A 25,812-nucleotide genomic window follows, 5' to 3' on the forward strand; every position below is an offset into this window, starting at 1 on the left:
CGCCCCGGCTTCCCCGAGAGACCCCAGCCCTGGAGCGGCCGCTGCTGGACGCGGGGTGGCCTGGCCGGGCGCGCTGGTGCTGAAATGACCCGCGGGGGCTGCCTGCGGCTGGTGCTCTTCGCCCTCCTCGGCAGCCTGCGCTGGCCCGACGGCTTCGCCTCCGCCAAGGTGAGGGTCGGGGCGCGCGGGGGGAACCTGTCCCTGCCGCCGGGCTAGTGACTCGCTGTTTAGAGGCGGGAACCGCTGTGTGGGCGCTGGAGGTGGTGCCAGGGGGCGATATTTCACCCACCCACCCAAATCAGTGGCTGACCCCATCTATGCACGTGTTGTAATTATGGGCCTGACGGGGGTGGGAAGGGCCAGAAGTGACGGAGAAGGTGCAGGTCATTTCGCTGTAGCTCATTTTTTTGCAAGCGAAAAAGCAGCTCTTGGTTGTAGCTGTTGTTTGTGCTGAAGCAGCGCTCAGAGTGATCTGAAAAAAAGTGACGGGAGCGGCGGCTGTCAGAAGGCCGCTGTCATAATCTAGGATCAGAAACTTGGTTAAAACCGTGTTTCAAGCGCGCCACTCAGCAGCCCCGCTGGAGATTGTTTTCTCTTCGCCCAGTCAGTCTTTGAGCCCTTGCGATCCGACCCCGCCGCTGTAAGCCCTGTCCTTTCAACTTCTTTCTTGCAAAAACCCGACATTTTTGTCATAGGCAAAGTTACTGGTATATGCAGTGGAAAGGAATTGGTGCTGGGTACCTTTGCCACTGACGGCAATGGAGGCGTTAACTTCAGTGGCAGCAACCTGGGGCTTTTGCTTAGGAGAAGTAACCAATATAGATTCTATATGCATCCGAAGAAGTGGGCTGTAGTCCACGAAAGCTTATGCTCTAATAAATTTGTTAGTCTCTAAGGTGCCACAAGTACTCCTATTCTTCTTTTTGCAGTATAGAGCAGGTAATTAATTTGTAATTTAGAGCCTGATTCTGTAAAGCACTTCAGTACATGCTTTGCTTTAAACGTGTTTAAATGCACTTCTTGGAGAGAGACACTTTCCTGAGTCACGGCCATATGAAGAGAAAACAGATGAAATCCAGCAGGATTTTTTATTTTGGGGAGGGGGGGTGTGTGTCTGTATCAGAATTAAACATGTCACTGAAGTCCACCTTGATTTATGGTGAGTGAGGAATGCAGGATCTGACGTAATTATTAAAACAAAATGTTCTGTTTATCAAAATACAATGGTTTTACAGTTCAGAATTGGCATTTTATTAAAATAAAATATCGCTTCGTAACACTTATAGTTCAGATACCCACACACACATATGTGAAACATTGTTACATAAAATGCACAAGGACAGCCATGGGATAAAACTTGTAATATGTAAAACAGCCTGATGTCTAAGCACCTAAATGTCAGTATTTTATTTCAGGCTATTTCAGATACATAATACTAAATATTAAAAATAAAAAAAATAAGAGACCCAGAACAAATTTGATTGCATTAATAATCAACTCATTTCCCAAGGTTTCACAAATAATGTAATTTGTACCTGTTGAGAGACTCAGTATTGTTATTTCTGCAATATTTGAGTAATCAACTTTCGTCACCAGAAAGACCAAGATAAGAGCCTTAATTCTGTTTCCAGTGTGGAGTTTTACCTGGGCAGCCTCAATCTGGTTGCGGTACAGGACTATTTAGTTAATAATAGTAATTCTTCTTCCTTTTATGGTATATTAGTAGCTCTATATCTTTCTACGCGCGCACGCACACACACGAAGAACCATTTACCATCTACATCAACCTCAGTTTGAACTTTTTATAATATACAGTATGCCTATTTGATTCATATTTTAACACTGGTACCATCTGCATTACCCTACGCTGCAATTTAGTACACAACTTTCCCTTGAGAGCAAGCTGACTAGAGGGATTTCCAATCCTCTCTGGCTGGCCATTAATCCCTGCAAATGCATCTGTTCTGACAGTGGAGCAGGAGGTAACTATTTTGTGGTTGGATGCTACTGTGTAACCCTAGGTGTGGCTCGCCAGCAACATTTCTGCTGTATGTCAAATTGTAAACTGATGAAATTAGCAATTTCTGTTGAATTTCCATATTAAATTTCTTGCATTATAGTAATTGGTTTATTTTCCCTTTTAAAAAATAGTCACAATTATCTTTTAGTGCTTCAATGGAGAAGTAGTAATGCTGTATAGTTGTGGTGGAATTATAAAATATTCAGCAGTCCATGATATAAATAAAAATATGTTGATTCTTTATTTTTCATTGATAGATTTAAACAGTTTCTGGTATAAAGATTCCTAGCACAAGATTGTTTAGTCATTGCTGCTATCTTAAAATATTCTGGCTATTTTATTGTTAACCCATTCTGGATAAAGTATTTAAAATTAAATAAATGACTCTCAGGTGACTTTTTCTACATATTCAGATATTTCTTCTCTGGCACAAGGAACTTGCAGACAAACTTTAACCATTTAATCAAGATCAACGTGTTTGTTTTTAAGGTAATCAAACATACTTAATAATTGCTTTAGTGAAGATCCAGCATCACAGTTGTATTTTCCTTTTCAATACATTACATATTTTTCAGCAAACTTGTTTCAAACCTGTCATAGGTCTGTTCAGAACTCTACTAGGTTCAATATTTCTTTGGCAGTTCAGTTGATTTCAATTATGTTTGTGTGAGAGAAACATATAATAGATTTATTTTTGGTTTACAGCAGGGTAATTGAGATCAGGTTCCTATCCAAAGTCACCTCAATTGCTGTTCTTGTATGTGCATGCCAGTATTGTCTAAAGTGAGGAAATCAGTTCTGCATAGATATTTCCAGCTGATAACAATTTGGATCAAAAGTGAGACTCCCTAACCTGAGATTATTAAAAATAATAATAATAATTTGATTTTAGTTGCTAATATCAATTGGCATTAGCTTGTTTATCAGTGAACCATCTCCTCTTGATTGGACTGTCATTATGACAAATCCTTGTTTACATTTTAAAAGTAAAGTAAAATATTTAACTAGTGAACAATGTCCAACTACTTCTGAACATTTTGTTCTTGTAGACATAAGCCACAAAATGTTTATAGACTGTTTTGCAGGTTTGTTTCTTTTAGTATGTCAGTAAACAGTTTATCCAAAGATAAGAGTGAAAACTATAATGGGTGGTGGTGGTAGTGGTGATATTTATTTATTGTTTATATGACAATAGTGATGTTCACAGTTCTTTGCAACAAGTAGGAAGCCACAATCCCTGCCCTGAGGAGCTTGAGCTTTCTGGAATGTGTTGGGGAGTTTTCTCATTTTCTGTAATGTTGTTGTTTGCATTCTTTACCTCAAATTTTTTTTAGGAGGTCTATGTCTGGACCCCATTGTGGTAGTAACTGTACAAAAATGTGATTAAAAAGATGGTCCCCAGATCCTAAGAATATGAAGATGATGCACAAGCTTCAGCTGGTACAGAATAAGGCAGCCCACCTTCTCCATGGCTTAGGCCTTTGTGAGCACATCAGGCCCATGTTCAAGTCCCTCCTTGTTACCTTCTGATACCAGTTCACGGCCTTGATACTAATTTTCAACGCAATTAGTGGATCAATCCCCCACTATGTTAAAGACCAAATTTTGACCTATGAACTACTGTGCTCCTGTGGGACAATGCAGAACATAAACTGTGGACAAAGCATGTGAGTGTAGGTTGAGGGCATCTTAAATCATATGGAACAAACTTCCAGAGGAGACGAGGTGAATCCAGAGTCTGAGCATCTTTAGCAAATGCTGCAAAACCGTGCTCTTCGAAAAAGCTTTTCTACTATAAGAATTAAATTCTCAATACTGAAGCCCCTGTTACCCAATAAACCTCGAAACCCAAAGAGGAAATTAGTACAGTCTAAAAAATCAAAACCAAATCTCCAACCGAAAGCAGTGTTTTGATCTCAAGACAAGAGAAGTGCTAGAGACTCCATGAAGTCCACTACAGATTTCACTATAGCTACCAATTTTACATGGAAGATGCTCTGATATTTTGGTAATGGGTGGCAGGATAAAACCTAAGATAGAAAGCTTTAGAATCTGGGGGAACTGAGTGATTAATTCCTGTGGAGAATATAATAATCAATTATAAAGTCCTTAAGAATAAAACAGCTGGATTTGTAGGAGAGAGAAAAGATGGTATAAAGTAATATATAAGATGCAATTTGGCAACTTGAATTGTAGAAGGTATACTTGATGGCGGACCTAGTGGAGGGTTTGAAGGGCATTAACAAAGAGAAGCAGATGTCGTAGGATAGGTTCATTGAAAATCAAATATTTTTCATTTTTTGAATGTTTTGAATAAATGGCACTCTTATGCCCTATTAATCTACTTCCATAATTTATCAAATAGTTATAGAAGTAAATGTCAGATGTGTTATTTTTTTAAAGTAGTTAATACAATAGTGTTATCTGCAGATATATAAATCAATTTTCAGAAAACTTAATTTGTCTTTCTAGGCTCTTGTACTATGTTCATCATTGTGGTATCTAAGTGCCAGATATTTACGGCCCTAAAGATGCAGATAGGCATCTAGTGGGATTTTTCCAGAGTGTTTAGGTACCTAACATCTGTAAGTAGGCTGCAAAAGTATATGGGTCCACTATGTTTCATTCTTTGTGTCTTACTGTAACCAAAAATGTGTATAGTTTTTTTCCATTGTGTTGAAGGGATTTGAGGGTCAAATTTGGCTCTCATTACTGAGTGAAACAGTAGCAGATCAGACCAGAGTCATTTGATACACCAAAGTCAGATATGAGTAGCAATCTGTACATTCAGTTTATGTACAGTATCTTTGATACCAAATTATTGCCTTAAGCATATTTTATACCCCCGTTCCATGTGTGTGCTAGCTACATTGTGGGTTACTGTGTGGAAGGATAGCAGCCTTCTCTCCTACCTGTGCAGATAGACTGGAAAAGGTGTGCAGTAAGTAGAAACTTTACTCAGCCCCCAAAAGTGCTTGCAGAGCAGATGCAGATGGGAAGGTAATACACACCAGGTGAAGGGCTGATGCAGATATTTTCTCCCTGGAGTAAAGAGGTGACCCGGGACTAACTGTCATATTTCCCATTCAGACTGTGACTAGCCTGCTTAAGACATGTTAGCTGATCCAGTTGCTAAAGACAAACCAGTAACACTTCACACTGTGTATTCATAACATAATATAAAATAAATACAAAATTAATCCATTCATGGCAGATGCCAACAAAAGTTTTGTCAACAAAATACTCAATATTATTAGAGTCCAGTTCTTCTAGCTCAGAAAAATCTCTGCTTAAAAGAAAAGGAGAGAGCATGTGAATCTTTTAAAAGACTGCTGTTGAAGCTTTAATTTTTAATTAAAAATAATTAAAACAACTAAATTTATTTCCACTTTGATCCTGCATAAGAAGCCCATTGAAATCAATACTTGCTCTAATTCTTTCATTTACAGTCAGTTATGTGTATGTTCTGTAACTCTGAGCTAAATTAGTGTAGCAGGCTTATATTTCCCTTTTAGTTCAGTTTTGACTACATCAGCGTTGAAAAGCAAATGTTTATGAGATCTTCTTGTGGAATCGCCATCATTGGAGATCTTTAAGAGCAGGCTGGACAAACATCTGTCATGGATGGTCTTCCAGATAATACTTAGTCTTGCCATGAGTGGAGCAGACTAGACTAGATGACCTCTCGATGTCCCTTTCAGTCCTACGTTTCTATGATTCTTTTTTATGATGACCTGTCTTTTTTTTAAATAAACCTTAATGAAGTTATAGTATAAAATATGTCTCGAAATATGAAACAGGAAAGTTATATCAGAAGAAAAAAATTAACACAATTATGTTGTAGGTGGTCCATAAGCATACCTATACCAATGTCTGCTAGAAATGTCATGCAGAATGGTACGCTTTGACAATGAGCCAAGATGTAGGAGGGGCAAAATGTTGTCAAAGTTATAACACTTGCCCTTAGGCATGCTTTTGGGAACACTCGGGTACTGAGATTTATCTGCCCTGATTTGCACAGTTGCCTCATTTGACATTGAGGCTGTACATTTGAAAATGTATAACACAGTTAATCAACCACTCTATAAAAATACACTCCTGGTTAAGTGTGCTGTTGGGTTGGTTAATTCTTATACAATTCATTCCTGAGTTAAGCAGGAATGTTACCTATTTATGATATACAGGATTGGCCTCTAAATGTGGTTGTCTTCCGGGGCTGGCTTGCACTGGTCTTGATTGTCTCTATAATTAGCTGTCACCAGTCCACTGCAAACCACATAAAAAGCAACAGGTACAGTGCTAAGTGTAGCAAATGCTGATTACACCCTTGTGTAGGACGTTGAGTACTGGAGTGTGAAATTACTCTTATTGGCCCAGATCATCATGTGGTATAAATCAGTGATTACACTGAAGTCAACATATTGAAACAGCGGAGTTATCCCGATTTACACCAGCTGACATCTGACCTATTATTGTGTCTTGGCCAAGAAAAATTAAGTATTCTGTCTGGAAATCTGGTATTCAGAACTGTTACATCACTACAACTACGGTAATTTCCTGCTCAGAACCGATTATATTAACAGGGATATAATTTAAAAATCCTCTCCGTGATGCATTTTATAATTGCAATAAGACACTCGAATGAATGAATTACTGTGCCATGATAAAATTCATAACAGATGAATTGTCAGCTCTTGACGTATAGTCTTGTTCTTACAAATACACAAGGTATATGTTAAAACAAAACTATAATCCAAGTTATATCTTAAAGATCATTAAAATTATTACACTTGCAGAGCAAAAATTGGGTCATATTCTCCACTGCTTTGCAGCTTAGATAGTCACAAACATACTCAGATTTTATTGTGGAAGAACTACAGTGGCAACTTAGACCTAGGGATGTCTTATCATAACATGGCCTTGACACACAATACTCTGCTGTTAAGTGCAAGTACTACAGGATATCTGGTTATCTGTTTTATTGGCACCTTTTCACTCTACCATCCTCATTTAACAAAGTAATAATAATAAACTCAGTATGTTGGCATAAATTACGTGATTCCAGAAATCAGGTGCAAAACTCAATGGCTGTTGGTTTTCTTCTTAACTGTTTAAAACCACAACAGTTCTTAAATACACTGAAAGGATTCCATTTTGCCTGATCATTTATATTATGTTTTTGTATTTTTTCAGCTTTATATTTGTAGTTCGTTTTGTTCTTTTACCTACCAATTCTGTGATAGGGTAGGGAAGCTTCTGTCAAAACTGGCACAGAGAGGCTAACTTCCTAACTTATTTGACATTCTTTCCCTCTGTTCAAATGAAAATTTACCAACTGTGGCCATATGTGCTCCACTTTTACACAGAACAACATAGAGAAAACTGACATAACAAAATATACTGGGATTTGGAGCAGTAGGTTGCATTATATCATTCCTTGACATCTGCATGCCAAACAGATTGCCACAAAATCAACTGATGTGTGGCAAAAATTTGTAAAAGTTGTCTCTATTTTGGGAGCCCAACTTGAAACTCACCCAATATTAGTGGCCATTTAAAAAAAATGTAGCCTGCACATCTTTGGTGCTTCCAGAACTATTGATAACAGAAATCAAAGTGTGTATTGTGGGCTTGTTCTGAGAAAGCTAATATTGTTATAGTCCGTTTCTAGCACAATTTACCATTATGTCAGAACTTGCGTCACTTTGCAGGGGGATCATGCTACATATAGTGGTCGTTCTCTGACTCCATCTACTTTCAGAAGGCCAGCACCCTTTTTCCTACATTGCATTTCCACCCGTTACGTTTTGTGGTAGGGAAGGTTTTTTACTGTTCAGTGGTATGGCATGCTATTGCATAGCCTCTTTTTTCCCTATGTGTGGCCTTTAGGAACTGATTTTTAAAATAATATTATTTATATAGTGTCCAAAAGCATGGTAGGAATTGTATAAACATGCAAAAAGACAGGTCCTTGAACCAGAAGACCTACAATATAAATTAATACCCCCTGCGCCCACCAGACAATGGATGGGGGAGTAAGGAGATGCCATATACGAGCACAGTGTTTGAGGTGATGTTATGCATGGCACTTGTTAGTAAAATTTTGCATCTCACCAGTTGGATAATATAGTTCCTGGTTAGGTTGCTCTATTAAAATGACTCCCTGTTAGGAAAGGAGCGAGGAGGTGAAGCGGGACAAAGGTTGGCAGCAGAACAAGCTAATCAAAACCTCTTCAAAGTTTCTCCACAAGACCAAATTCTCTGAGAATGTTTTGGCTAATCCAGGAAGGGGGATTTATTTGAACACTTTCCAACATAGTTCTTATTGAAGGCTACATTTATTTAGCCTAATGGGACTTTCTGCTTTGAATAATTTCAAGGACAAAAGCCTTGGAGAAGGAACTCCCGGGGATACATGGCTACTGAACAGCCTTTGGAAACTCTGCCAGCCTGACAATTTAAACACTTTGGGCCAGATTCTGATACCCTTAATTACACTGAATAGTACCTTGACCTACCTGGAGTAAGATGCTAATTGCTATGAGTACAAGTATAAGAATCTTGCCCATTTATCTTGCACACACAAAGAACAATATCAGTATTTTGTTTGTTGAGAGGTAATAAGTGCCTGTTGTACCTTTTGCTCTTTATGCAACAAAAACAATATGAAGAAACCACATAGGCACAGTCAGGTCCCCCAAAAAACCAGTGTTTGCTAAATATAGGCAGACATGCAAGGCCTAGCTATACTGCTGTTCGGACTGGTTTTAACCAATTTCTACACTCTAGGATAGTGAGCACCAATATATTGCTCACAAACTATTTAAACCACCCTATTCCCATACACTCCTTGATAAATTGTAGGATTTTAGTTAAATTATCCTCAAATTAATCATAAACTGGTCAAGATGGGGCTATAAATCTGAATCTGGGCCAAGTACCCTCCATGCCACCCACCCCTCCATCTGTGCAGATGTTTTGGTGGAAGAAGGGGAAGTTAAATGTTCTTGATTACACTGTTCCTGCTCAGGCAGTGCTATGATTGACCCCCATAGGAACTGTCTGAGCGAGAACTGCAGAATAAGACCCTCAAACAGGAAAACTAGTGTGAGAGGAGAATAAAAGACTGATTTTACAGAAGACCCATTCACTCTCCAACAAGCAGGCTCACTCTCACCAGAAAAGCTCCAGAGTGAGTTTAAATAAAAAACTTTTGTCCAACAGACACTTAAGCCATTCTGACAGTGTCATCCGCTGATGCATGAATTCACCTCCTGTTTCTGTAATAGACATGAGAGTGAGAAGCGGCACACCTACTTAGATTGTAAGCTCCTTGGGCCTAGGTCTGTCTTTGTTATATGTTTGTGCAGCTCCTAACACAATGGGGCCTTGGTCCATAATTGGTACCCGTAGGCACTACTGCAGGGTGCATTATCAGTAGCACCACTAGTAAAACTCCAGGACTATCTGCCCATTCTATCTTGCCTTGATTTAAAAAAAAACAATTATAAAATTCCCATCATATTAAATGCAGTAGTGTGGGCATGAGTAGGATCCGTAATATGTGAACTGCCAGTACTACCAGGAAATCTATTATGGACTTTATTAAGGAGAATAGAAACTGAAATATGTCTATTACACTTTGTCTCCTTTTGATTTGTTACTGCCTGTGTTAGGCTCGGCAGGAAAATAAAAAGTGCATCTCTGGGATTTGTAACAAAATTCCTCCTGCTCTGGGGTTCAATTCATTTTCCCCTCAATAATAAAACTATATCAGAGACCATTGTCAGAGGGATCTGCCTGAAAGTCTTTGCAAAGAATACATAATAGAATAAAGTACACAATTGCTTGTTGGAGAGACCCATTGCCCCAACCTGCTTCCTTTTTCTGGAAGGGTGCTATTTATAAAGACCCCTTAATTACCAGTGCTTTGCTCTTCTGATTCTGAAAAAGAGGCTGGCTGTAACCCCTCAAACTTGCCCACTTGAACCCTTATCATAGGGAGGAGCAGGAGGTTCTAGACTATTACTCATGGAACTCCAGCCTGGGTTCCTGAGATCAGTCAGCACCATCTGTTTCCTTAGAAGTTCCCAGACTACTTTACCCAAACCCTCCCTCCCCCTCTGTGATTGCTCCCCCTATTGCCACAGTATTGATCCAGGAAACCTGCTGTGGTAGTACTGGATGAGGAGGCTTTCGCTCCTAAACCTTAAAGGAACAGTAACTACTATTTAATTTTATGATAAATTAGGATGAATGGAAATTGAAGTGGGAAAACCACTAAAAGATGAGAAGTATTAGATTTTAGCAATAAAGTAGCACAAAAGAGACAATTATATTTTTGGAGTATTTTTATACACTGCAGTTAGCTTAATTTTGTGCCTCTTAGATATTTGGTTCCAGGCATGCATCATAATATGTAAAACATGTTTAGGAAATTCCAGAATGGGATTCTGCTTTTTAAATCAAGATAGTGTAAACTTCGGGGTACATAATGTTCATTAAATGGGATTATGTCTTCAATTAATGTACTTGGCAAACTCAACTTTCTGAAGGAGTACATGTTATTCAAGCAAAGATTACGAGAACATGATCTTCTTGTTCTTGGGCTAAGTGGAGTAGATGTATGGTTACTATCTAAATTTAATTTACAATAACATGGTCTAATACTATGCTAATTTCAGATTATGTTCTACAGGAGGGTTCAAGCTAGGCGCCATAGAACCTAGGGAAATGTCCTCTTTGCATCTCTGAGACTGAAGACATGCAAATCATGTTAATCATTTTTATCAGGGTTAACTTACACCCACGCCAGAGCTGGACACCAAGCCTAGCAGGTGTATAGTGTGCTGTGAATTGCCTTGCTGCTACATCCCTGTGTGTGGTGTAGCTCAGTACCTCTAGGCCAGGCAGCCAGCTCCATGGGCTGGTTCATAGCAAAGAACTGGGTGTATAGAGTTCTTGCTTCTTCTGTGGCCATTTTGCGGAACGGTCCCTGATGTCCTCCAAGTACAGCAATGGCAATTCTATCATGTCCTTATGAGGATTGTGTAAATTGGGAAGAAGGATCATTGTGCCCTCCTCTGACTCCACTGCACGCACACATGAACTCCAAGCAAAATCTGAGAGAAAGAGAGAGGTGTTGGGTGTTCTCCAACCACACAATTAAACATCCCGAGCCTGATTCTGTTCCCATACTGGTGTACATCAGTAGTAATGGAGTTGTACAGGTATAAACCCAGTTTAAGTTTGAGAAGACTCCGACCCTGTATATTTAAACACCTGTATAAAAGGATATCACCAGGAGGACCCCCATCAAATATGATTTCACCTTGGGAATTGACCTTGGATTTCATTAGAGAGAAAGAAATAGATTTAAACACCATATGTTGTTTGAGGCAGACAGTGTTTCTAGTGCTAGACCAACACAACTTGCCGTTCCTATTTCCTCTAGTGTCATCTTTTGTAATAAGTGTCACCATAAAGCACAAATATTAATGACTGGGAAGATGGAGTGGGGTTATCAAGAGAAAAATTAGATATACCAAGTCATTAAAATAATTTAAATGTATTTTTGCTATGGTAATGTATAACAAACACATATTTGCTATGGTATTAATACATACACCACTGAAACCTGATATGTGATCATACGACATTTTATTTGAGGTAAGAAGATTATCAGAAAAACATAACATAAAATCAGCATATATGCTAAAGGAACACTTTTCAGTTTATACCTAGCATCCCTAAGGCTAAGGTTTAGACATTTCCACCACTTTATTCCATATGGTTAGCTGATGACTAAACTTCATTAAGTCTCATGACCTAGATTTGTTAAAGCAATAATTATACAATATATAGAAAAAATAATTATACTTATTACCTCTATATTCCAGGATCAATGCTATAAAAATTGCATTGGCCATGGAGGTAGTGCTAAAAAATCTTATGCAAATGCAATTTTGTATTGCTAGAGTGTTTCATGTGTTTATAGTCCATTATTTTTTAAAAATTTCAGTCAGTACAGTGGAACACAAACCACAGAGTTCATGAAAACATCAAATTAATAATTAATGTCAAATAAGCCCAAATCTATCCATTTAGATAGTCACAAGATCCAAGAATGTGGGGCTATGGTAATGGTATGAACTTTGAAAATAACTAATCATCCAAGTTTTGGGAGAAAAAAATAACCATAATAGACCACCATTTTGTTTGCTTGTTCCCACCCCAGTCAGGGTATGTTAACTGGCATTGATTACACTGGGAGTTGTTTTATCCTTTGAGAGAAGAATTATTGATCGTAGTAAAAATTCAGGGTTTCTGTTTCTATTTTGACAGTCACAGTTCTACCGTGTGGTCTAGTCTAGTGGTATGAGAACCGGCGTGGGAACTCTGTGCTAATCCTCATGCTGACTCCTTGAGCAGCAGGCAGATTACTTAATTGCTTTTTCATGGTTTCCCCAAGTCCTAGTTTAGTACAAGGGATCTCTAATGTACTTACCATGCAGGGCTAAGAAAGGATTATTTATCATTTTCACTAAAATATTCAGGCTTCCACAAGTGATTATTAATGGTTTGTGGGTCTAGGTGGTATCCATGTATTGCACTGGTTTAAAGCTGAAGTAACGTAGTGGTTAATCAGGCCCTAAGGACTTTTCTTCACTGCAAGGTTTACTCCTGAGTTATAACTTGAGCTTTGCCTCAAATTCACTTCTTGTCCACACACTAAAACTCTTGAGTATGGTAGAGCTTGTATCTCAAGTGAGCTGGCCTAGCGAGGGTAAAGGCTAGAGTTAGCAGAGCTTGTCTGCTGCTAACACAACCACTCAGTAGTAACACAGCCTATTATTATTAATCAAGTTTGTTACTGAAGTGCATGGGGAGAAGAGTTGGGCCCTGTAGTGGTAGGCACTGTACAAACAGAGCAATAGACAGTTCTTGCCCCTAAGAGTTTACAATATAAAGGCTAGCTCCAGGCAAGTGCTGATAGTCATCCAGGTCCCTTCCCACACTTCCCCCTGTGTGCCCAGAAATGAGAGACAAGTTCTCCTACAATTCACTGGGAAAGAATTTCTAGAGTTTACTACAAGGTAAAGAAGCCTGGGATATGCCCCCCAAAGTCTTACCTCCTCACCTGAGTGAACACAGCATGGATACAGCAGTTCAAGTGTTATTTTGCAGTGTGGCCACTCTCACTTGAGGTAGGCTAACTCGAGTGTCGATAACTCAGGTTAATTCTGCAGAGAAGAAATACCCTCATCATGTTTACCAAAAGAGACCGGCTTGAATGGCACCTACTTAAAGGGTATTTTTAAAAATTAATTCCAGACGTAGATTGGAGCAGGTATGTATGAAATGTTGTAAAAAGACATTTAATGAAAGTGATATACTGTGCAGTTATTATTTACAATAGTTTTACAAGACAAATGCCGTGATCCTGCAGCATGTGGCATGCAGAAGCAGCAATTCCTTCACATACCATACGTTGCAGGATTGAGACCAAGTTCATTGTTGAGTTTTTATATACTCATTGTAGGCCATAACTTGCCCCTTTTTACAATATTTATGTACGACATAGGAATCTGCTGAAGATTTTGTTGCCTTCTATTTTATTTCATTTTAGAGACTCTACAGTTTACTTCCTTTCTTACAATAGTTATTAATAGTTAGAATAAAGACAGTTGGCCAAAGGATTGCAAGATCGTTGCTACATAGTGAATTTTACTTTAGAAAATGAAAAGTACACTCCTAAAGGTATTTACTGAGCATCTGATATTAAAAAGAGCTTTTAGTATACTCATTGATTTGACATCAGTAAAAAAAAGTGTGTAAATCGGACCCTAACTGTTCATCTGCAAACACTTCTGCCATATCTCTGTACTAGTCATTCATCATTAATGTCAATTTACACCTCTACCCCGATATAACGCTGTCCTCGGGAGCCAAAAAATCTTACCGCGTTATAGGTGAAACTGTGTTATATCGAACTTGCTTTGATCCGCCAGAGTGCACAGCCCCGCCCCTCCCCCAGAGCACTGCTTTACCGCGTTATATCCAAATTCGTGTTATATTGGGTCGCGTTATATCAGGGTAGAAGTGTAATTTGCAGATTTCTTTACAAAAGTCACTTTGCACCAAACATAAAAATAATCACCTTCTAAAAAGTTGTGTTAACTCTACAGTAACTGACTGTGTATAGGATCAGCAAGCATCCATGTGGCAATTTTAAAAATCATACTTTTTCTAAATAATCAGTTAACTTATTCCAGTACTCACTATTTCTGTGACAAAACCAGAGACTGTAAGAAAATCCCTTCCCAACCGTTTCTCAAGCATTCATCAGAGTCACTTAATATGCATGTCTTATTTCAGAAGATGCATCTGAAGAAGTGAGGTTTTTACCCACGAAAGCTTATGCCCAAATAAATCTGTTAGTCTTTAAAGTGCCACCAGACTCCTCGTTGTTTTTGTAGATACAGACTAACACGGCTACCCTCTGATACTTATTTCAGAGTGTGACTGTTCAAAAGGGGACAATTTAGAGCTGCCAGGACTGTCTCTTGGGCAGCCCAGTGCTTGGTCAGTCTCATGATAATCTCATGAAATTAGCTACTCTCACGAAATTTCCTGCCTTTGGGCCGAAGGTAGGTATCAAAGTTCCTACAGCTGGAGCAGAGCTGTGACTGCACCTGGTAGGGTCAGCTGGGAAGATGCAATGTGAGCTGTCCATGCTGAGTGACCAGGAAGAGGAATTTCAAAAATTCCCAGCCTTTAAAGGGGGAGGTTTGCCTACCTGTCTACCTGGCTTCAGGGCAGCGAAGTTCAAACTGGTGACCAGAGCATTGTGGGCATTGCGGGAAACCTCCTGGAGGTCACTTAGGGTGACATAAGTAACGCAGTGTCTACACTATGTCGCTCTGACTTTGTCGCAAATACTCTTTGCTTCTCATTCAGGTGACTTTATTATGTCGGCGTAGCAAGAGAGTTAAATGCAATGTGTACACCTCCACCATTTTTTCAACAAAAGCTGACTTTCATTGATGAAATTGTGTAGTGTAGACATAGCCTAAATCTCTTTTCAGAATCCAAATGGAAAATTTATATTACTAAGTCTTAAATGCCTGTATCTCTTAAGAAAAAACACTTGCTTCACTTTGAGTTTTGCACGATTTAGAAACAAAAGTTTATTTATAGACTATAAATGAAAAAAAATTCTGTGACATTCTCTCCTTTTATTGTCTTTGAAAAACCGATCCACAACATCTGCCATAATGAAAGGTACATAGCTTTTTTTTTTTAAATTCCAAATAAAGGATACACTAAAAATATCTTAAAGAGTAGAATAAAAGAAACAATGCACTAAAAGCTTTTAGTGGATAAATAAGGGTAAGAAGTGAAGTGGTCGAAGGAACATGATAAATGCAGTTTAACCCTATGTTTGTATTATATGAAGTGTATAATGTTAGTAGTATGTATATTATATATAATAGATTATTTTGTTTTCCTTACTGCAGTAGAGGTAAAAATAGATAAGGCTAATGTCATTCTGGGGTATATCAACAGGAGTAGTATAATAAAGACATGGGAAGTAAATGTTTCACTCTACTCAGGATTGGTGAGGCCTCAGCTGGAGTATTGTGTCCAGTTTTGGGCACCACGCTTTAAGAAAGATGTGGACAAACTGGAGATAATTTGGAGGAGAGCAACAAAAATGATAAAATATTTAGAAAACCTGCCCTATGATGAAAGGTGAAAAAAAAACCTGAGCAAGTTTAGTCTTGAAAAAGAAGACAGAGGGGGAGGACCTGAAAAGTCCTCAGGTATGTTAAGGGCTACAAAGAAGATGATGATCTGTTGTTCTCCATATCCACTGAAGGTAGAATAAGAAGTAATCAGCTTAATTTGCAACAGGGGAAATTTAGGTTAGAATTAGAAAAAACTTTCTAATGATAAGGTCAGTTAAGTACTGGAATAGGTTACCAAGGGAGGTTGTGGAATCCCCCTCATTGAAGGTTTTGGTGAACAGGTTGGACAAACACCTGTCAGGGATGGTCTAGGTATGCTTGGTCCGGCAAAGGAGAGTGGACTAGATGACGTCTTCAGGTCCCATCCAGCCCTACATTTTATGATTCTGTGAATTTTTTGACATAACGATCTGTAGTTTCTGTTATCCCTGTGTGTGAATCAGAGAGAGAACTATGCTGGAAATACATCTACATTCCAAACGTGCAATTATCTTATAAATATACCGTGTATCCTTCTAGCTTCACCAAGGTACTTTAGAGGCTGGTCCTGCTAGGTGCTGAGCACCCTCCAATTCCATTGACTTCCGTAGGAATTCCAGGCATTGCATGGCAGTCAGAATCACACCCTTATGTACTTTGTAAGCCATACAATACATGTGATTTATTATTAGACTTTCCTAATTTGACGTTACCACCAAGAAGGTATTCTATTCTTGACATCAGAATTTGACATATATTAGTTAGCTGCAGGCTGAACTTTTTGATAAAAGGAAAATATTAAAGCCACCCAAACAGTATAAAATGAAAAATCCAACTCATGCTCCAAATGTTCCTTATTTGCAAACTTTTGTCACAGCACACTTTATAGCCTGCATTGTGGCCCCTAGGTCAGTTCAGAAAGTGCTACAAAGTGTCAGTTTGTGTTACTATTCAGAGCTCTGCACTGAATTTTGATTACAGTCAGGCCTCGATTTACATGGTATTTTTTTGCATGGTTTCAGTTATGCACAGACAATTAATTGTGACCCTTTCTTTTTGTATATGGTATGGATTCACTTTTACATCGTGCAGCGCAGTCGCCAAGATGCGCAGATATGTCTAGAATCTGCTGGGTGCTTCCTGCCCCCACTCCACCATGCTGCTCTGTGTGATCGGATATTGTATCGTAAACATCACATTGTCCACTTGCCTTTACCTGCTGTTTATCAACCTTAATAAGTATTTACCATAAGCTCAAAGAGGAAATTGAGAGAAAGTAGCTCAAAAAGTGATGCATCACATGTGAAGAAGCAGAAAAAAGGGTTGACTTTAGTACAAAAATGGAAATGTTGGATAAGCTCGCTAAGGGTGAAGGTTCATCATCCGTAACTAGGGCTTTTGGCCTTAATGAGTCGACTGTGTGTATAGTGAAGAGAAATGAGGCAAAAATTAGAGCAAGTGTTGCTGCAAATGCAAAGGTGCTAAAATGTCGTTCCATACTTGTGATATTACCATACAAAAGATGGAGAAAGCAATGAACATGTGGTTTGGGAACCAAACACAGAAAAGAGTTCCATTGGATGGGCCACTGATTAGAGAAAAAGCTAAGAGATTGTATGATCACTTAACACAGGATGCTGTGTCAACTTTGGGGGAGAGCAATGTAGCCAAGGAATCTACTTTTATAGCCAGCAAGAGATGGTTTGAGAAGTTCAAAAGGAGGTATGGGCTGCATAATGTTAAATTGGTCAGTGAATGTGCATTTGCAAAACATGAAGCAACAGCAAGGTTTCCACCCAAGCTGGCTGAACTCATTGAGGAGAAAGGTTACAAGCCAGGGCAAGTTATTAACGCAGATGAGACTGGCTTATTTGGAAACAGATGCCAAAGAGAACCTTTCTTTGAGGTGAGATGAGAAATCTGCTCCGGGTTACAAGGCTGCGAAAGACCGACTTACCCTTCTCATCTGTGGAAATGCAATGGAGAATTTTATGGTAAAGCCAATGCTCCTTTACCGAGCCCAGAACCCCCATGCACTCAAGGCCAAAGATAAATATCAGCTACCAGTGTTTTGGAGGTCTAATCGGCATGTGTGGGTCACTTCAGGGCTTTTTATGGACTAGTTTCAGAATTGTTTTGTGCATGAAGTAGAACACTACCTGGCATCAAAGAACCTGGCATTTAAGGTCCTACGGATCCTTGATAATGCTCCAGGCCACCCTGCAAGCCTTCAGGCTGCACAGCCCAAATTGGAGGTGGATTTTCTGCCTCCAAACACCACATCACTCCTCCAGCCCCTTAACCAAGGTATCATTGCAACTTTTAAAGTTTATTATTCTCACCACACCTTTCGCCGCATCCTAGATGCTATGGACAGTGATCCAAGCTTAACAGTGACACAGTGCTGGAAGGATTACACCATAGCAGTGTGTGTTTAAAAATATAAAAGAGTCTCTGGATGAAATTAAGTCTTCATCATCAATCAATGCATGTTAAGAACATAAGAATGGCCATACTTGGTCAGACCAAAGGTCCATCCAGCCCAGTATCCTGTCTACCGAAAGTGGCCAATGCCAGGTGCCCCAGAGGGAGTGAACCTAACAGGTAATGATCAAGTGATCTCTCTCCTGCCGTCCATCTCCACCCTCTGACAAACAGAGGCTAGGGACACCATTCCTTACCCATCCTGGCTAATAGCCATTAATGGACTTAACCTCCATGAATTTATCCAGTTATCTTTAAACCTTGTTATAATCATAGCCTTCACAACCTCCTCAGGCAAGGAGTTCCACAAGTTGTGCGCTGGGTGAAGAAGAACTTCCTTTTATTTGTTTTAAACCTGCTGCCCATTAATTTCATTTGATGGCTCCTAGTTCTTATATTATGGGAACAAGTAAATAACTTTTCCTTATTCACTTTCTCCACATCACTCATGATTTTATATACCTCTATCATATCCCCCCTTAGTGTCCTCTTTTCCAAGCTGAAAAGTCCTAGCCTCTTTAATCTCTCCTCATATGGGACCCATTCCAACCCCTAATCATTTGTTGCCCTTCTCTGAACCTTTTCTAATGCCAGTATATCTTTTTTGAGATGAGGAGACCACATCTGTGCTCAGTATTCAAGATGTGGGCGTACCACAGATTTATATAAGGGCAATAAGATATTCTCTGTCTTATTCTCTATCCCCATTTTAATGATTACCAACATCCTGTTTGCTTTTTTGACTGCCGCTGCACACTGCATGGACATCTTCAGAGAACTATCCACGATGACTCCAAGATCTTTTTCCTGATTAGTTGTAGATAAATTAGCCCCCATCATATTGTATGTATAGTTGGGGTTATTTTTCCCAATGTGCATTACTTTACATTTATCCACATTAAATTTCATTTGCCATTTTGTTACTCAATCACTTAGTTTTGTGAGATCTTTTTGAAGTTCTTCAGTCTGCTTTGGTCTTAACTATCTTGAGCAGTTTAGTATCATCTGCAAACTTTGCCACCTCACTTTTACTTCTTTCTCCAGATCATTTATGAATAAATTGAATAGGATTGGTCCTAGGACTGACCCTTGGGGAACACCACTAGTTACCCCTCTCCATTCTGAAAATGTACCATTTATTCCTACCCTTTGTTCCCTGTCTTTTAACCAGTTCTCAATCCATGAAAGAATCTTCCCTCTTATCCCATGACAACTTAATTTACGTAAGAGCCTTTGGTGAGGGACCTTGTCAAAGTCTTTCTGGAAATCTAAGTACACTATGACAGGTTTCAGGGTATGCATCCGAAGAAGTGGGCTGTAGTCCACGAAAGCTTATGCTCTAATAAATTTGTTAGTCTCTAAGGTGCCACAAGTACTCCTGTTCTTTTTTTAAGTACACTATGTCCACTGGGTCCCCCTTGTCCACATGTTTGTTTGACCCCTTCAGAGAACTCTAATAGATTAGTAAAACATGATTTCCCTTTACAGAAACCATGTTGACTTTTGCCCAATAGTTTATGTTCTTCTATGTCTGACAATTTTATTCTCTACAGTTGTTTCAACTAATTTGCCTGGTACTGAAGTTAGACTTACCGGACTGTAATTGCCGGGATCACCTCTAGAGCCCTTTTTAAATATTGGCATTACATTATCTTCCAGTCATTGGGTACAGAAGCTGATTTAAAGGACAGGTTACAAACAATAGTTAGTAGTTCCGCAATTTCACATTTGAGGTCTTTCAGAACTCTTGGGTGAATGCCATCTGGTCCTGGTGACTTGTTACTGTTAAGTTTATCAATTAATTCCAAAACCTCCTCTAGTGACACCTCAATCTGTAACAATTCCTCAGATTTGTCACCTACAAAAGCCGGCTCAGGTTTGGGAATCTCCCTAACATCCTCAGCCTTGAAGACTGAAGCAAAGAGTTCATTTAGTTTCTCTGCAATGTCTTGATCATCTTTAAGTGCTCCTTTTGTATCTCGATCATCCAGGGGCCCCACTGGCTGTTTAGCAGGCTTTCTGCTTCTGATGTACTTAACAAACATTTTATTACCTATTTAGTTTTTGGATAGCTGTTCTTCCGTAGAAAAATAGTTGGAAAAACTTGTGGCAAAAGGCAGTGAATGATTTTCGTGGCTTCCCTGAAATGTGACGTGAGGTGGAAGAAATTATAGAGTTGGGTTGTCGTGTGGGAGGGCAGGGATTTGACAATCTCCAGGCAATGGAGATGGAGGAGCTACTGGAGTCCCACACTACCGAGCTCAGTGAGGAAGAGCTGGAGGAGCTGATTCAGTCAAGCACCAGTGACAAGGACAGTGAGAAGGTGGCACCGAAGCTGCAGCTGACAATGGAGAGTCTGGATAAGGCTTTTTGATTGGCCAAGGAACTCGGAGACCGTGTGTGTGTGTGTGTGTGTGTGTGTGTGTGTGCGCGCGCGCTGAGGATCCATTCATGGAACGTAGCTTGAAATTCAAGAGAGAGCTTGAGGGTGCGTTGGCTCCTTACAGGGAAATTTACAAAGACATGCAGAAGAAAGCCAAACAATTGGCCATCACCAGTTTTTTTTTTTTTTTCATATGTCTTCTGCCACCAACTCCACTCCGTAGCCACGGGTGGGACTGGCCCTTAGCATCCAGGCCCATCCAGCCCCAGCTCTGCTCCAGCCCTAGTGCTTGCCCTGCTCTGCCCACTCGCCCCATGCTCCAGCCAGGCAGTGAGATCAAGGGTTTGCCCCGCTGTGCCTGCCCAGTGTTCCAGACGAGGAATGGGGTTTGGGGATGGGGGCTTATCCTGCTCCACGTGGCGCCCCTGCCTGGGAGGGGGTTGGGGGCGTACCCTGCCCTGCCCGCCCAGCATTCCAGCTGGGGAGTGGAGTCAGGGCACGGGTGCTTACCCCACTCCGCCTGCCCAGCATTCCAGCCGGGGAGCGGGCAAGCCCCCGTGCCCTGACCCCGCTCCCTGGGTGCACGCCTTGGGCCCGGGGGGAGCCCTGGCCAGAGTGTCCTTCGCCCCCCACATGGCCAGCTGGAGAGGGTGAAGGGAGGCGGTACAAATCCCTCCTGCCTCACCTTCCCCACCCCTGCCCACCCACCCGAAGTGGGGGCCCACCCAAGTGTCCCATCCTGCTATGCCACTGCACCACACTCCCTGGCCTCCCCAGATGAACCCTCGGAGTTCTGACTTCAACAACATCAGCATTATTATCCTATCAAGTTCATCCTCAACATCAGGAAAGATCAGTAGCAAGTTTAAATTTCATTACATTTTTTTAAGAAAACCTGTATTGGATATATTAGGGAGGTCATCTTGTGAGCCTGGAACCTAAACCCTTATTTCCCATAGACCCTTGGTATCTTTTTACGCGATTTCTATTTGCACGGTGTTTCTTCAAGAACATAATCACTGTGTAAATCGAGGCCCAACTGTAGTAATTTTAATGTAATGCCTGTTTGGAACATGACTGAAGTGCAGTATGAGAAACACTTTTATGTTTAATTTTTGTAGTTTAAAGTTAGTTGAAGTGGTATGGAATTCAGGAACAGTTCTAATATCGTGGGTGGAAATCTTAGATCTGGATATTCTCAAATTCATGAATCCTAATTGATTAAAATTCTAGGCAGTATAAATTATAAGAAAATCTGACTGGATGGAATTTAAACATAATTGAAAAAGAAAATAAAAAGTCCTAGGAAGAGAGAGCAGCTGTCAAATGGAGAATAAAGGCATCTGTCTGTCCAGCTTGCACTCATCATCATGATACTGGAATGCTATGCTTGCTAATATTAATTACCCCCGTTAGGGTTCCCTCCCCACTCTGAACTCTGGGGTACAGATGTGGGGACCCGCATGAAAGACCCCCTAAGTTTGTTTATACCAGCTTAGGTTAAAACTTCCCCAAGGCACAAATCCTTCCTTGTCCTTGGATGAGTACTGCTGCCAGCACCAAAGATTGTTAAATATGGTTAAACAAAGATTTAAGGAAAATAACCACTTGGAATTCCTGTTCCCCTCCCCCCAAAACCCCGCAAGCTCCTTCATCCCCTTTTCTGGGGAGGCTTGAGAATAATATACCAACCAAATAGGTTAACAAAGTGGGCACAGACCTGCCCTTGGGTTTTTAGGACACTAAAAACCAATCAGGTTCTTAAAAGCAGAACTTTATTATAAAGAAAAAAGTAAAAGAAGCACTTCTGTAAGATCAGGATGGAAGATAATTTTACAGGGTAATAAGATTTATAACACAGAGGATTCCCCTCTAGGCAAAACTTTAAAGTTACAAAAAAAACAGGAATAAACCTCCCTCTTAGCATAGGGAAAAATTACAAGCTACATCAAAAGATAATCTAACACATTTTTTTCCTATTATTTACAATTTGTAGTCTTAGATGCTTAGTTTACATATGGCTTTGGGAGATGTATTTTCCCTGCCCTGATTCCTCGCTGACCTGGAGAGAACAACACAAAGAGAGACAAAACAAAAACCTTCCCCCACAGATTTGAAAGTATCTTCTCCCCTCATTGGTCCTTTTGGTTAGGTGCCAACCAGGTTATATGAGCTTCTTAACCTTTTACAGGTAAAGGAGGGATTTTATGCTACCCTTAGCTGTATGTTTATGACACCCCTGTCTCCAGTGTAAAGCTCTCCATTAAAATGTTCTGATATGCTGCTTCTCTGTTTGTTCCCTTTTGCTCCACTGTAACTATCTCATAACAATAATAACTCTATAACTTTCCAAATACTTGTTGTCCACATTCAAATTTATAAGACAGAAAAATTAAGCTGGTCTTCCCTTTGCTTTTGATTATACTTATATAAAAAACTACTTTTGCAGTTATCTAGCAGATATTGTTTATTGTGCCTGTCAAAAGTCAGATGATCTTCATAGTGATTTCTAGTAGAAAAACAATTTTGTATAGATTAAAAGTAGCTATAAAACTGAGTTTAAAATGAACAGAAATAGCAATCCATAACCAAGACTAAATGTGCTTCCATGGATTGCAATCATAGTTTATTACACACCTGCTAATCTCAACAAGAATTTAAAGTTTTCAAGTTATTCTAGGCCAGTTTGAAACACAGTCCTTTTTTAAAAAAAAAAAATTTGGTTTTAATTTCTAGCCATAATTCATGGTTGAAAACTATTTTTTGTAGAGTGTACTGTATTTAGAGCCTAGTTGATTAAAGAAGACCAAAGGCTGAAATTATAGGTGTATTTTGTGTGTTTTTTAAGCAGCAGAATGTATACTGTGTATTCATTATATCAGTACTGGATATATTCTCTCCAACACAAGTGATTGGGCACTTTGGATCTGATTCAACACTCATTGAAGTCAGTGGAAATCTTTCAATTGGCTTCGGCACTTACTGATCAGGCCCTTAGTTATCATGATGTACAGAGGTCTGAGGGTAGGTAGGTGCAACATGAGGAAGTCAGAAAAAAGTATTTGTAACTAGATTGAGTCAAAAGGAAAAAAAAATACCATTGTAACTTAGAACCATATTCCACCTTCCCCCATCACACACACTCTCTCTCTCTCAGGGCAAGTCTACACTACGAAATTAAGTCAACCTAAGTTAAGTAGATGTACAGCCACCACAGTAATTAAACTGCTTTTGCATGTTCACACTATGCTCCTTGTCCAGTGGTGTGTCTTCACCAGGAGCGCTTGAACCGATTTAACTGCCAGAGTGGGGCACTGTGGGATAGCTTCTGAAAAGCTGCAGCAATCAATGTAAGCAACTCAATGTCTACACTGACACTGCATCAGCCTAATTACATTGACTTAAGAGCTATGCCTCTTGTGGAGGTGAAGTTAAGTCGGTGTAGTGTGCGAGTTGCATTGGTGGGAGCTGCATTTTAGTGCAGATGCTTACAGAGTTAGGTCAGTGTAAGCTGCCTTATGTTGACCTAACTCTGTAGTGTAGACTGGGGCTTACTATTCCTCTGGTTCATAGGCACCGACTCTGTGGGTGCTCTGGGGCTGGAGCACCCACAGGGAAAAATGGTGGATGCTGAGCACCCACCGGCAGCCCCCTTATCAGCTCTCCCCCATTCCCCATCGCCTCCCACCTCCCTGCACCTCCCACCAGCCGCGAACAGCTGTTTCGTGGCATGCAGAAGGCTGGGGGGGGAGGGGGAGGAGCGAGGACATAGCGCACTCTGGGGAAGGGGCATCCTTTACCTGCCTCATGGATCTGTTGTGATGAGTAACTAGCTAATGTTCAAGTGCTAAGGATGACTGTTGTACATAGTGCCATGTATAGATATCGATATGTTACCTAGAAATTGTTATACTTCATTTAAATACCACATAGATCTAATATTTTCAAGGCAATTGTCCTTCATCAGACAGCACATTGAAATAATTAATTCCCTTTATTGTAAAGTTCCTATCTTTTCTTTTCAGAGTTGTGTCTGCAAAGGTAAAAGCCACTGCTACTGTGATGGAATGAAAGGTAATAAGGTAAGAGACTAAATATGTTACCCTGTTCCTATTTCTCCCCCCACCTCCCCCAATAAATCATTGGTGCAAATTAATAACATATGAATGATAGACAGAATGAATTTACTGGGTGGTGGTACAAACAGATATTTCTGGTAAAGACAACCCTCAGATGGATTCACTACCTCACATTCACCTCTCAGAATAACTCTGTACACACTGTTTAACTAGGAAGAATGTAAAAGTTTTAAAAACTGACCCTAACTAAATGGAAATGTCTACACAGCCGGTGTTAAAGCGCTGTTGCAGGGGAGCTTTAACATGGTGGTGTAGTCGCAGCTCCAGTGCTGGGAGAGAGCTCTCTCAGGGCTGTAATAAAACAGCCTCCACGAGGGGAGTAGCTACCAGCCAGTGCTGGTGCACTATCTACATTGCCACTTTACAGCGCTGACACTTGCATCACTCAGGGGGGGTGTATTTTCACACCCTTGAGCGAAGAAAGTTTCAGCATGGTAAGTGGCAGTGTAGGTTGTACAATGGTAGGTGCTTGGAGTAAGGCCCTGTCTACACTACGAGAGTAGTTCGATTTTACTTAAATCGAATATTTGGAATCGATATTGCAAAGTCGAACGTGTGTGTCCACACTAAGGACAGTAATTCGACTTTGTGAGTCCACACTAACGGGGAAAGCGTCGACATTGGAAGCGGTGCACTGAGGGCAGCTATCCCACAGTTCCCGGAGTCCCCGCCGCCCATTGGAATTCTGGGTGGAGCCGCAAATGCCTTCTGGGTAAAAAAAAAAGGGGCCAGGGTGCTTTTGGGTAACTGTCGTCATCCGTCCATCACTCCCGCCCTCCCTCCCTCCCTGAAAGCGCCGGCGGGAAATCATTTCGCGCACTTTTCAAGTCATTGACAGCGCGGACGCCACAGCACTGTGAGCATGGAGCCCGCTGCAACCATCGCTGCAGTTGTGGCCGCTCTCAACGCCTCGCAGCTTATCATACAGGTTGCCCTGAGGCAGATGCAGAAAAGTCAGGCGAGGAGGCTACGTCAACGCGGTGATGGCCTGAAGTGTGAGAGTAGCACAGACCTCTCAGAAAGCAGGGGATCCAGCGCCGAGGACATCACGGTGGC

At 40.4% G+C, this 25,812-nt stretch overlaps 1 protein-coding gene across 3 annotated transcripts in view; it reads left to right on the top strand.

Moving 5' to 3' along the window:
• LOC117882409 (collagen alpha-3(IV) chain-like) overlaps nucleotides 1-25,812 on the top strand; it is a 134,151-nt gene that overhangs the window by 453 nt on the left and 107,886 nt on the right. For 2 of the 3 annotated variants that reach the window (XR_004647004.1, XM_034780567.1), the window contains exon 2: nucleotides 24,643-24,699. Coding sequence is in view for 2 of the 3 variants with exons in the window: in XM_034780567.1 (XP_034636458.1) it covers nucleotides 24,643-24,699 (57 nt within the window). In the remaining variant the exon portion in view is untranslated. Of the gene's footprint in view, nucleotides 1-40; nucleotides 169-24,642; nucleotides 24,700-25,812 lie in introns of those variants that run through there. The other variant, XM_034780568.1, reaches the window with a different exon arrangement.

Source organism: Trachemys scripta, chromosome 9, assembly GCF_013100865.1.
Source record: "Trachemys scripta elegans isolate TJP31775 chromosome 9, CAS_Tse_1.0, whole genome shotgun sequence".
Taxonomy (NCBI): domain Eukaryota; kingdom Metazoa; phylum Chordata; order Testudines; family Emydidae; genus Trachemys; species Trachemys scripta.